At 41.8% G+C, this 13,244-nt stretch overlaps 1 protein-coding gene across 1 annotated transcript in view; it reads left to right on the top strand.

The window, feature by feature from the left end:
* LOC126272395 (ejaculatory bulb-specific protein 3-like) overlaps positions 1 to 10,870 on the top strand; it is an 84,660-nt gene extending 73,790 nt beyond the window's left edge. The window contains exon 2 of the mRNA XM_049975219.1: positions 9,405 to 10,870. Within this exon, the coding sequence (XP_049831176.1) occupies positions 9,405 to 9,616 (212 nt within the window). The 3' untranslated portion in view covers positions 9,617 to 10,870. The remainder of the gene's footprint in view (positions 1 to 9,404) is intronic.
* The last annotated feature ends 2,374 nt before the right edge of the window (positions 10,871 to 13,244 follow it).

Below are 13,244 nucleotides of genomic sequence, written 5' to 3'. Positions count from 1 at the left end.
TGATGACACTATCCCAGAACCTGGGGGTCTGGACCATGACCTTGGTGTTCTCATAATCCATGGAATGTTCCAATTCTAAGCAGTGTTCTGCTACTGCTGATTTTGTGGCCTGCCTTAGCCTGGTATGTAGCTGGTGTTCCTTACATCTGCTTTCCACCGTTCTAGTCGTTTGGCCAATGTAGGACATACCGCATTCACAAGGAATATTGTAAATGCCAGACTTCCTTAAGCCCAGGTCATCTTTGACTGTTCCAAGTAAAGCCCTGATTTTGCTAGGTGGGCAGAAGACACTCTTGATGTTATGTTTAATTAGTATTCTGCTGATCTTGGCAGAGACAGGCCTGGCATACTGTAAAAATGCCAGTTTCTTGATTTCTCCCTCTTGCTCGTTCTCCGGTGTATCCTGGCGTCTGGTGGGATGTAGAGCTCTGCGGATGTCCCTGGATGAGAATCCGTTGTTAGCAAACACTTTTTGAAGATGTTCAAGTTCCCCTGCCAGGCTGTCAGTGTCAGACAGTGTCTGGGCTCGGTGTACGAGTGTTCTAAGCACCCCGGTCTTTTGTGCTGGGTGGTGGCAGCTGTCGGCCTGTAGGTATAGATCTGTGTGTGTTGGCTTTCGGTACACACTGTGTCTGAAGGTGCCATCCGCCTTCTTCTTCACCAGGACATCCAGAAACGGCAGCTGACCATCCTTTTCTAGCTCCATGGTGAATTTAATATTCGGATGCCTTGAGTTCAGGTGGTCCAGGAAGTCTTCCAGTTTTTCGCGACCGTGTGGCCAAATGACAAATGTGTCATCAACGTATCCTAGGAAGAATGTTGGCTGGTAAGTGGCAGTTGTAAGAGCCTCGTCCTCAAACTTCTCCATAAACAGGTTGGCCACTACTGGTGACAAGGGGCTACCCATTGCCACCCCTTCAGTCTGTTCATAGAATTGACCTCCACAAAGGAAGTAAGTCGATATTAGAATATGCTTAAACAGATCCAGCACAGCTCCATCAAACTTCTCACTGATTAAGTCAAGCGTGTCCTTAAGGGGCACTCTGGTGAACAGGGACGCCACGTCAAAACTGGCCATTAAATCTGCATCTGAGAAACGTAGGTTTTTAAGACGTTCCACAAAGTCTTGTGAGTTGCGAATGTGGTGTGCACACTTCCCCACATATGGTGCCAACATTTTCTTGAGATATGTAGCAGCTGGGTAGGTGGCTGCGCCAATATTGCTCACAATGGGTCGTAGTGGTACACCCTCTTTGTGGATTTTAGGTAGTCCATAGAGTGTGGGTGGGACTGGTGCTTGGATTTCAGTTGTTTGATAACTTTCTCAGGCCAGCCAGTTTCCTTCAGCAGAGACTTGGTTTTTCTGTCCATCCTGTCAGTTGGATCCTGTTCTAGTGGTTTGCAAGCCGGGTCCTCCAGAAGTCGCCGGATCTTCAGGTCATAGTCACCTTTCTGCAGTATGACTGTGGAGTTCCCTTTGTCTGCTAGTAACACCACTATGTCGTCATATTCTCTCCTGAGGGTCATCCTCTCGTCTCTTGAGATGTTAGACTTAGGTGGCCTGGCTCCGGTAAGGGCTCTGCACGTCTCTCTCCGAATCTCTTCAGCCGTACTTGAGGGTAGTGTGTTGACGACTTGTTCCACAGCGCTGATGAAATTGGCTACCGGTAGATCTCTAGGAGTGACAGCGAAATTTAGGCCCCTAATCCGATGAGACCGATGACCTCGCTGTCTGGTGTCCTTCCCCACATAACCAACCAACCATAACCAACTGGAATAGAGTAACAGTTGCAGTTTCGAGAAATCTGCACGAATGCATGTCGAAGAATAAAGGTTCATTGGAAAGTATTCTGTTGTTGATTGTTACTACTTGTTGCACAACTTGTTCGCAGTGAGCGGAAATGAACAGCTAACAAAATAAAACATTATTTTCACAGATATATGTGTTAATATTTCATCACTTGATTTCAACTATGTATTGCAGCTGTGTTATGATGGCTGCATAAATACTTAAACATCTCTGGAATGGGTAACGGGGTGTAGAATAATCTGGGCCAAAGGCAAAGTTTAATTATAAGGTGTTGCACGAGGAAAAACAAATACTTTAAATACTTTAGGAAGAAGTAGTATCGGCTAATTCAAATAAAGCTTTCAATATGACATGTTTTCAGTTTTCATTGGTTGTAGGGAGAGAAAGCTGTTTACGAACACAAGTTTTCAGGTCGTGTGTTGATTCACTAACTGAATGGGAATATTGAGAAATTCCACATGTCCAATTTTTGACAGAACTGAGTTACCTATGATTTTGTACGTCAAACATATAACCCGATCTTGGTACAGAGAAAACTCATACTTTCTGGAATTTTTCGTATTGTTATGCAACTATTGTTTCACCTTAACTGTGGAGAAACACCGCAAGTACAAAGTGTAGGGGCTTTCTAAAAAATTTAAGTTGTCAGCACTGTTTTAAACAGAGAGAGCAGGTGATATTGTCTTTTATTGTTTGGTTTAATCGATTTATATTGTTATTGATGGTAAAAGTCAGGCAATGGTGATGTTAGTGACAAACGTCAGGAAGTAAGGAGAAAAAGAAAGAATGCGTTGGAGTTTCTGAAACATGTAGGCATAAAACGAGAAAAAGTGAAAAATAAAACATATACAAATTGGAAAGGGAATAGAGGTCAACCACAACTTCGTGGATACGATTGCAACTTATTTCTAACCTGAAACATAGTATTGCTTCAAAATTAAGTTTTAATTACCACAGTGAACATACTAATGCAGAAAATTCAATTCAACTGAATACATAATTCTATTTCCAGTTATCGGATGAAATGCATGAGAACTAAGATAACGCAGGGAAGCAAGACAGACTTATACCCTCAAATTACGGACTACCAAACAAATAAATGAACACGATTTATTCCTTCAGAGCTTCATAGAAGTAAAGTCAGTGAAAAGAAAGATGCCTACAAGTGATAAGGAATTTTTGTCACGTCGTTTAACCATGTATCACATAATTACAGATGCTGACTATGCCTATAATATATTTGTGTGTGAGTTTTGTAGTATAAACTCTGCTATTAGAGAATGCTGTAGCGATTTTCTAACGGCAGAGAACCAGATTCAAGAACGTTTACTTGTGTTTTCAAGTATCTGCGTGGGAGTCGTGGAGTACCGAGCAATCATATTTCATCTGAACGTCAAATGGACACATTGAATGGTACTAGAAGACATTATTCGGACAATATAATTTCCTTTAATAAGAACAAGCAAAATTTCTACATGTGTCAGTGCTCCAGAATATGACGGACATTACGTACTGACATCCGTTATCCTTATAATTTACGGAGAATTTAACAGCTGCGAGATGGAGATGAACGTAGACAATTGAAATTTTGTCGTTCATTAATTGCCAATTGCCGAGAAATTAGATAAATACTATTTACTGTTGAAGCCACTTTCAATCTTAACGGTATCAATAACAGTCGTAGCTCATATCGGGAGCACGCTCTTGAAAATATGTAATGTTGTGTGATAGACAACCATTTGACTGGGTCTGTTGTGTCAGTACATCATATCAGAGGACGTCGTTATCTAGAATTTCCTGAAAACGAGCTTCCAGCATTACAGGAAGATATTCCTTTGGCCACACCTATGAGTCGTGGGCCACTGCACATCCTAGTTGTCAGGTGACATATCATCTAAATATAACATTCCATATCATCTAAATCTAACATTCCCGGGTGATGGATAGGCAGAAATTGTCAAATTTCCTAATCACCAAGGCTCCCGGACTTTTTACAGCTTTAATTTTTTTCTTTGTCGATGGACGAAAGGCGAAGGAAAATAAACCCAAGAGACGAACTAATCGTTCGAACTGTGATGTTGGAGGATCAATTTACGAAAAATCTGATCTTAAATCAATTTCCTTTGCTTAATACTTACTGTTGGTCTTTCTTTGGGTTACATTCTAAGAGCGCTCCCTCCTCTCTCTCTCTCTCTCTCTCTCTCTCTCTCTCTCTCTCTCTCTCTCGCTCGCTCTCTCTCTCTCTTACCCGGCTGGTCCCGGCGGAGGTTCGAGGAGGGCATGGGTGTGTGAGATTGTCCTTAGGATAATTTAGGTTAAGTAGTGTGTAAGCTTAGGAACTGATGAACTTAGCAGGTAAGTCCCATACGATTTCACACACATTTTTCTCGCTCTCTAACCAATAAAGATTGTAGACATGTTATATGTACTGTTTGATTCGAATTAGTATATGTTATCATCGGCAATGCTGTGTGTTCCTCATGAAACACGCTTTATACGCTACGATATAAGTGCGCTAAGCGGCGCCGGCGCAGGCGCCAGCTAAGCGCGGACGCGCTCGCGATGGTCCAGGTGAGAGCGGTAGCGGCCGGTGCGCTTGAGGTTTGCGAAACTGGCCGACACTGCTGGCTGCCGGCCGCCGGCTGCATCCGTCATTACAAGCCAACAGACAGGTCGGTCTTGACCTGGCGCTCGCTCGCATTTCCACCGGCTGCTGCTCCAACCTGTTGGAAACGATTTCCAGTCACGCCGCGCTACGAACGATCAGAGATGGAGAGGTCTTCCCTTTGGCCTTAACAATCTGATTTGCACGGATTCCGACGCCGAGGTGAGGAAACACCTGCAAAAACAGCACTTCGATTTCATCGACAGGGGGTTAGGAATTAATAACTGGTTTTCTACGTCATCAGAGAGGGAGAGAGAGACAAAGAAAGAGAAAGAGAAAGAAAGGGGGGAGGGGGAGCAGACAATACACTTCTTCCTTAAAGCGTAACAGAATAAACTCATCACAGTGTTACTGAAGGTGCCGCACACTTTTGAAGTGATGTAGAAACCTAGTAAAACTGTTGCTATGGTAAGAAACTCTCGATTTGAAACTGGAAAGTATTGGCGTTTTCCGACAGAGAAAGTAACAGCAAATTAGTACTTTTCAGGTTTTGTTTCAACAGTCCTTTGAAATTTCCTGAAAAAGACGTTATTTCAACTGAGACTGAGTACACTTATCAGCCAAACATTATGACAGCTGCTCACTGCGACACTGAATGTAGTGTTGTGGCACGTGACGCGGCAGGGAAGATACATATGCGGAGCAGATACGGATCTGAACTCATTCTAGCGACGGTACGGGTTGAAAATGGGTAAAATGGTTCAAATGGCTCTGAGCACTATGGGACTTAACATCTGTGGTCATCAGTCCCCTAGAGCTTAGAACTACTTAAACCTAACTAACCTAAGGATATCACACACATCCATGCCCGAGGCAGGATTCGAACGTGCGACCGTAGCGGTCAAGCGGTTCCAGACTAAAGCGCCTAGAACCACACGGCCACACCGGCCGGCCAAAATGGGGAAATCCATTAACTTAATGGTCTAATGGTCTTTGACAAAGACAGATTTTTTATGCCTCGGCGTCCAGGAACGAGTGTCGGGTAAAGGACGAAACTGGTCGGCTTTTCACGTGCTGCAATCGTGAACAGATACGGAAACTGACTGAACGATGGTGAAACTACGACCCATTACATAACGTGGAGGTCGGAGGCTCGTCCTCTATAAAGAAGGATTTTTGGCAGATCTGGTGACAAAGACCAATGCTGCTAGTGGCACAAATGTTTCCGAGCACGCTGTCCAGCTAACGTTCTTGAAAATGGAGCTCCGCATCAAACGATGCTACTTGCTCCCGTAACAACCCGTCAACAATGGCTATTACAATTACAGTGGGTGTGGTATCATCGCGTCTGAGTCATGAATCAATGGAACCGTGTTGTTTCACTTCGTATCACAAACATAGAACGTCGTATCCGGATACGCTCTCATCCAGGCGAAAAATTTCTGGCAAACCGCATCTTGACACAGGTCACTGAGGACAGTATTATGCTAACGAAGACACTCACCTGTGCTTCCATGGCACCCGTGGTAGTAATGACGGGCACGGTGACAGTTCTGGACTATGTGAACTCGATTGTGGACCACCCTAATCTCTTAATGTTGATGTTTTCCTCTGAGAGCGATGGAATCTTCCAGCAGCGTATATATTTGAACCCTAAGGCCAGAATCGTGGTAAGCGGCTTGAGGAGCATAATACCGAACTCATGTTGACGTCCTGCCCAGCAAATTGGCCTGATCTGAACCCCATGAGTCACATCTGGGATGCTATTCGTTGCCGCCTATGCGCTCTCTAACCACTGGTTCGTAATTTACGCGAACTGCGTGATCTGTGCGTATACACCTCCCGTCACATACCACGAGAACCTCCTAAGGACTTGTCGAATCCGTGATTCTGTTTACCTCCTTATATTGTAAGTAACTCAATATATGTTTACCTCTCCCTTGCTCCTTTCCTTCTGTAATAGTAGCTGTATCCTCATCGCTATGAAGTATTACTTCATTAACTGCAGTTGACAATGTTGCGTATTAAATGTCGATAGTCAGACACTGCATATCTTCATTAAGAAAGAAGAATTATACCCTCATTAACTATCTCTCTCCTCTCGCTCAGAAGCTACGCAAACTAATTAAGAGTGAGCAAATTAGGAAATAGTGTGAGAAATATATTACAACAGCAATAAAACAAGCCTTTATGTGATGTTCAGTTTAGAAAGTTATTCTTCCGCTTGTCACCTATGCACCCTCTTATAAAACTGAAATAATAAGTAAACATGCGTACAGATGATAATGGGCATGATAGGTTAAAGAGTACGTACGACAGCAGCGCACCAGAGCAGTCTCTACTGTCATGCATAGGCTGAAGCACAGCGCCTGCTGGTCAGGCAACCCAGCGAACAGTTACACCGTGCTTGTTCTCTACAAGCAGGCAAGCAGGCGATTGCTATGTCGCGCTTTGTAAATCCAGACAGTTACAGATCAATGGATGTCTACATGCACCGACATCTATCTATATTTACACACCCGAAGCCACCTTACGGCGTGTGGTAGTGCTTTCTTCGTGTAGCACAATCATTGCGATCTCTTCTTTTTGTGACAAATGGCTTCACAAAGGCAAAGACACATTGATCGCTACAAGGAACATTCAACTTTGTGCTTCATTACGTCTTGTTTGCATATTTTTAATTAAAAACAGAAATTCGTGCCATAAGATTAGTTGAACCATGCAGTAGAAATAATGCATGCATTTCCACATTAGCTTCTGCATAAAAACTCCGGAAACCAGGGTACAGAGTATAGCGGTAGGTACATCCTAGCAGTACATCATTCTTCTGTCCTATTGCTTTCAGGTATCGAGCGAACAAAAAATTACTGTGTTTGTGTCTCTGTACGTGCTCTAATCTCTGTTTTACTACTCCTATAGTCTCAACGGGAGACTTGCGATGTTGACGGTTTAATGATCGTGCAGTCTCCTTCGAATCCAGGTTGTCAAAATTTACCCGTAGATTGTCTCGAGAACTACGTCATCTTTATTTCGGAGAATCACACTTAGGTTTCACGAACATTAATGTCACCCTTTCGTAGGTACCATAGCGACCTGTTACAATTCTAGCAACGCGTCTCTGAATAAGTCTGATGTGTATTGTCACGTATACTTGTTAATGACCCCAACAACTGGATCAGTGATCCAAAACTGGTCTCACAGGCGCTTTGCATGCGATTTCCTTTACAGATGCACCGCACACTCCGAAAACGCTTCCAACAAATCTATGCCTTTCATTCGCCTTCCATTACCGCCCAATTTTCTGGCTTCTTAGTACAACCCATAGATAATCATACCCGTGGCGATAAGGTGTTCACTACTAATCTCGTAATATGAATCTATCGAGTTCTTTCTTTTTCTTATAGGCAATATTACTCATTTATCCACACCTAAGGAGAGCTATCATTTATTATACCTGCAGGAATGTTTAGTCGGGACTTTTTACAAATTTCTCACTATCATTAAACGGTAATACCCTCTAATACACAACAGCGTCATCCATTAACAGACTTAAAGTGTCGCTGACCCTGTCTGAGAAATCGCTTATGTATACTGAGAACATCAGAGACGACATTACCCTTCCTTGGGCCACACGGTAATGGAAAGTACTCGAATTAAATCGGGTAGTGCTGTGGAAATTATATTATGAGATGAGAAGCATTACTAAAGGGAGTTTGGTACTTTGGAAGTAAAATAAACGATGGCCGGAGAAGATAGGACATAAACAGAAGACTGACTAAAGCTAGAAAAAACTTCTGAAAGAGACAGATTTCTTAACATTCAGTATAAATTTAAGAGCTTAGAAGCCTTTTTGGAGTAGTTTGTCTGGAGTGTAGCCTTGTACAGAAGCGAAACGTGCACGGTAAATAATATAGACAGGAAGAGAATAGCTGCTTTTCAGATATGCCGCTACAGGAGGTTGTTGAAGATTAGGCGGGTAGACCGGGTAATTAACGAAGAGGTACTGAATAGGATTGAGGAGAAATGAAATTCATGGCACAACATGTGTAACAAAAGGACATATCCTGAAGCACGAAGGAACAGATCCTTCTTGATTAAACATTGTACTGTGGCCTGTGTAAATGCTCACTCGCAAATTCACAATGCCCCGTCACACTTTGGATACCACGACGACAATACCCTTAAATGTGCAGGCTACCAAAGCAACTTTATGTCTGCCCTCAACTACCGTTGGCTTGCAACTCGTTCTCTGTATCTGCGCGCGCTCTTGTGCCTACGATTTTAGTCTCGTGCTCTTAACATTATCTTTGAATTCTACATAATCCAAGCTCCCAGAAATTACCAGAGCAGCTGCTGTATTGTTTATAATTTTGATTTCAAATCGTCTGTCATAAATGCACATTACATTCCTTCAATTGGTTATCATTGACAATAAAATAATAAAATATACACATTTATACTGAGAAAAAACCTAGACCGAAAAATGAAATAGTATCAGAATTATCAAGTACTGTTGTGTTGCAGTGTTATAGTGTGTGTTGTGTATGTTTTGATTCGGGGGGGGGGGGGGGGGGGGGTGCAATATATAGAGAGACCAAGGCTTTACTACATTAAACACGTTCATATGGACGTTGGCTGCAGTAGTTATGCTGGGATGAAGAGGCTTGCATAGGATAGAGCAGCATGGAGGGCTGCATCAAACCAGTTTTCGGACTGAACACCACAACAACAAATTTTCCAACAATAAGATGTCTTTAGCCAGAGTCTATTGGCCACCGTTTGTACCTTTTTATCGGATGTAACTTTTTAGTCGAGAGATTTCAAGTAGCAGTGAGCGTCCCCATTTCATGCTTTCTTTTCAGTTTTGGGTAACGTCTTCAGTTGCAGTATGCGGATTATCGATGACATAGAATTGCTTATTATTCCATAAAATGATGTGGATCCTACATCGTGCCTAATTAGTCTTTTTCTTTTTCATGTACTGTGCAGGAATACTGCCGGAGGCCATCGCTACGCGCTGTGCAAGGTGTACAACGGTCCAGAAGGCTGCTGCCATTCGCGTGATTCGACGCCTGCGGGCAGACTACCCCGCCGAATGGGCCGAGCTGCAGGCACACTGGGACCCCACCGGCGTACACCTCAAGAGCTTCGAGCGCGCCCTGCTCAGGCGGCGCCCCGATCGCCGCCTCCTGCACGCGTAGGCGCCGCCACCTTTACCACACGTAGTCTACAGCACAACTCTTTTCGGATGGTGGAGGAGGAAAGAGACTGATAAACATTCTATACCTTCCTAAATTGTGTAGGAAGATTAGCTCATATTGTTTGTTCGTCATCGTGCCGTAATAATGAGTGTACGGTAGCGAGGCATTTGCGAGAAGCAGAAAGCTGATTGCTGTGTGCGAGGCTACGCCTGCTGTTTATGCAAACCAGCAGACGCTCCTGCGCACGGCCTGCATTCAGGCGCTGTGTGCTCGACGGACAACTACTTTTGAATGCACTGCCTCTCGTCACGACTTCCCTACTTCAAAGTGCAAATTCCACTATCTCTCCCTAACTATTTCTATTTTAGGTACACGTTTTATTACTACTGAACCTTTACTGAAAGAGGTTAGTGATCACCAAATTATAGTAAGCAAATATATTAAGAATTTTATGGGCATTGATAATGCAGGGCATCATATCAGGTGATAACACCGTCCTCCATGTTTAATCTGGTTTCTCATTATCATTGAGGTAATTTGCTAGCAGTGGATTCTTTTCTCCTCATTTTCATTTTCTAACTTTTCTGTCGGCATATTCCTTTCATACAGAACGATCATTACACTACTGAAGGTTTTGGAGGCTTATATACTTTATGTTACAGAATGTGCCCGTTTGGGAACAGTGTAAGAACATTACCAAACAACTATTTTCTTTTTTCAAGTAGATGTGTAAATCGTAAGTCAGACTGCATCTTTCTAAGTCAACACTCAGGCAATGAAACAGTCTGATAGAAAATAGAGACAGAAGCTTTGGTACAGAGCTCAAAAATAATCATTGGCCTAACAGAGGCTCTCATACTTACATTTCATGAGAATATTACATTAGTTTAAGCATTAAATATATCATATGTAGCGCATAAGTCTGCTGAGAGGCAGCAGATAGACAATCCACAGCAGCGTTTACAGTTCAGAAGAACACCAGACATTCGTTTCTATTGGTTAAATACTTGCGACAATATGTGTAAATAAGCGAAAATACTTTATCGTAACTCAGAAGCCTAAACAATGTCTTACATAAACGCTGTTGCTCTATACGTTTTTCCACATAAGGCATACGGTCGATTTTAGATAACTAACCACATATGATTAAGAACACGATATTTATTATGTGTCTTTGTATTCGATTAGCATTCTGGATGTAATAATATAATGTAAATAAAGGCTTTTATACGATAAAGTATGAGACAAAGAAGACGTACAGATTAGTAATTTGTTTTTGTTAAACAGTTCATCTGCATTTCATGTTTAGAAGTTCATATCTTCATGTTCGCTATTACACTACAATTCATGACACTACTTATTTACATTTCACTTCTGTGACATAAACTTTACTATATTTTTATGTCTTTGCAACTGGAAATAATATTTTTGACGAGCGTTTGTTGAAGTTAAATATCTTTCTAGCGCACGAGAAACTGATTTTTCATTTTTTTTTTTTTTATGTATCAGAAAACGGAATCGAAAGGATTATAAAGATAATAATTGATGCAAGGAATATTTTGCACAGAATTCTAGAAGAAAATGTGAATGTACCACATGGAAACATCATAAAAATAGAATACAAAACACACATGCCAATTATTAAAACGAACATTTTATGACTGTAATGACAAACTGCTGAATGGAATCTATGTCTTTCTCTACCATATGACTTGTTGCAAAATGTAAAACACTTTGAAGCAGAGATCGTTGCAGCCGAGAGCCAACCTGGGCCAGAGAGGGTCACTAATTGATGATCAAGTGATTATACATTGTGTTAGTTGGCAAAACCCCAGAGAAATACAAGCTGTTACGTATTATGTCATTTCAGACAAGTACCTAGTTTCGAAATCAATGTAATCGCGAGTAGCAAATGGAAATGAGCTGTTACGGCAACTCCTAAAAATGTACGTCCCTTCAAGGAGTCATTCAAAACACACTGATATATTTATACAATACGAAGTCGGGTAAACGATGGAACACTTTATACCGACGAAATAAAAAATGTCGGTTAGTGTAAATATAGTATAAGCAGTACTGTCGGAAAAGAGAAGAAGCATAAATCAAAGTTCCCATAAAGACTTATTCAATTGTAAAGAACTGCTTTGCGTTGCAAAGTATAATATCTACTTTAGCCTGTAAAGAAAATGTGTGCTGGGGAAAAGTGTTCGTTCCATATAAGACAAACACGTAAACATGTTACGGATACATTTACCGGTGTTATGAGTTCGCGAATACGAGTGTACAGAGAAACGAGAAAACCAACTGAGACACAGCGCAGGAGAAGCGAGACTGTCTCTGAGAGGAAGATAGCATCACAGGAATGTTTGAAATACAGAAAAGAGAGAGGGGAGAGGATGTTAGAAAATGAAAGCAGATAGACACTTCCAAACTTTGCATATGGAGACACTGTAATGATTTTCATAGTTTTTCCCTAACAATGCTCTATTATATTTCAGAATAATTACTAGCTGAGGCAGGTAAAATCATATGGGCTTACTTTGACAAGTAGGAACAGTGAAAAATGGAATATCATGAACAAAATCGCTCTTTTGTCCGAAATATAAGATTTTTGTTTGAAGCTAGTGAGCATTTCAAGAGTTGTTATAAATTTAATGTAAATGGTACTTGTAGTGGAAGTGACATCTACAAAAGAATACTGCAGATTTGAATGTATTAAAGGAAGACGAGGAAGGCGGTATTTTTCATGCTCCTGTTCACCTCTTTCTGTATACCCAGTGCCAGAAGTAATCACCTTTTAGAAAAGAGGGTGTAAGTAAATATAGCCTAAGTGAAAAAATGCCTCTTTCATTTATTACATATATGCCTGCAGCGCTCATTATGGTACAAATTACGTTTCCAAAAGTTATCCCGTTGCGCTGCTTTTAAACTCATATTTGACTGCAGTAAGTATTCGTTGGGAAACGGCTGTCCTGGTTGTTGTACCCAGTGACTCTTTTAGATAAGTGGGTTCTTTGACATTTAGAGGGCAGGTTTCTTACTTCGTAACATATTTTTTATTTTTGGCTTCACCTGTATTGACATAGAATTACGCTCTCAGTCACTCTGAACGGACAGCAGAGCGGCTCTTCTTTATACCTCATCCCCCGCCTCGTGCAACCAACACTGCTTCTGTTCACTGACGAATCCAAATTGAATTTTACCTTTCAGGAAGTTCTCAGATCAGTAGCATCTCTGTTCTTTTGTGCACTAATCCTTGTATGCGCAGACAGCCAATAAATCCACGATAAACCTGATTGTCAGTACCTAAGATATGTTTAAAAATAAAAATAATGAGATGTGGAGCAAACTAAAGCGAAGCACGTAAAGCAGTCCGGAACGGTGCGACTGCTACGGTCGCAGGTTCGAATCCTGCCTCGGGCATGGATGTTTGTGATGTCCTTAGGTTAGTTAGGTTTAAGTAGTTCTAAGTTCTAGGGGACTAATGACCACAGCAGTTGAGTCCCATAGTGCTCAGAGCCAAAGCACGTAGCATTTCATGGCACATAGCAGGATATTCGTCCTGCTACACATCTATATTGCTGACGAATACTGTCAGATCTATGGAACCGTTTTGTGCTCAAGCACG

The sequence above is a fragment of the Schistocerca gregaria genome, chromosome 5 (assembly GCF_023897955.1).
Source record: "Schistocerca gregaria isolate iqSchGreg1 chromosome 5, iqSchGreg1.2, whole genome shotgun sequence".
Classification (NCBI taxonomy): Eukaryota; Metazoa; Arthropoda; class Insecta; order Orthoptera; family Acrididae; genus Schistocerca; species Schistocerca gregaria.
The sequence above is the reverse complement of the archived record's forward strand: the minus strand, read 5'-3'. Positions and strand labels throughout refer to the sequence as shown.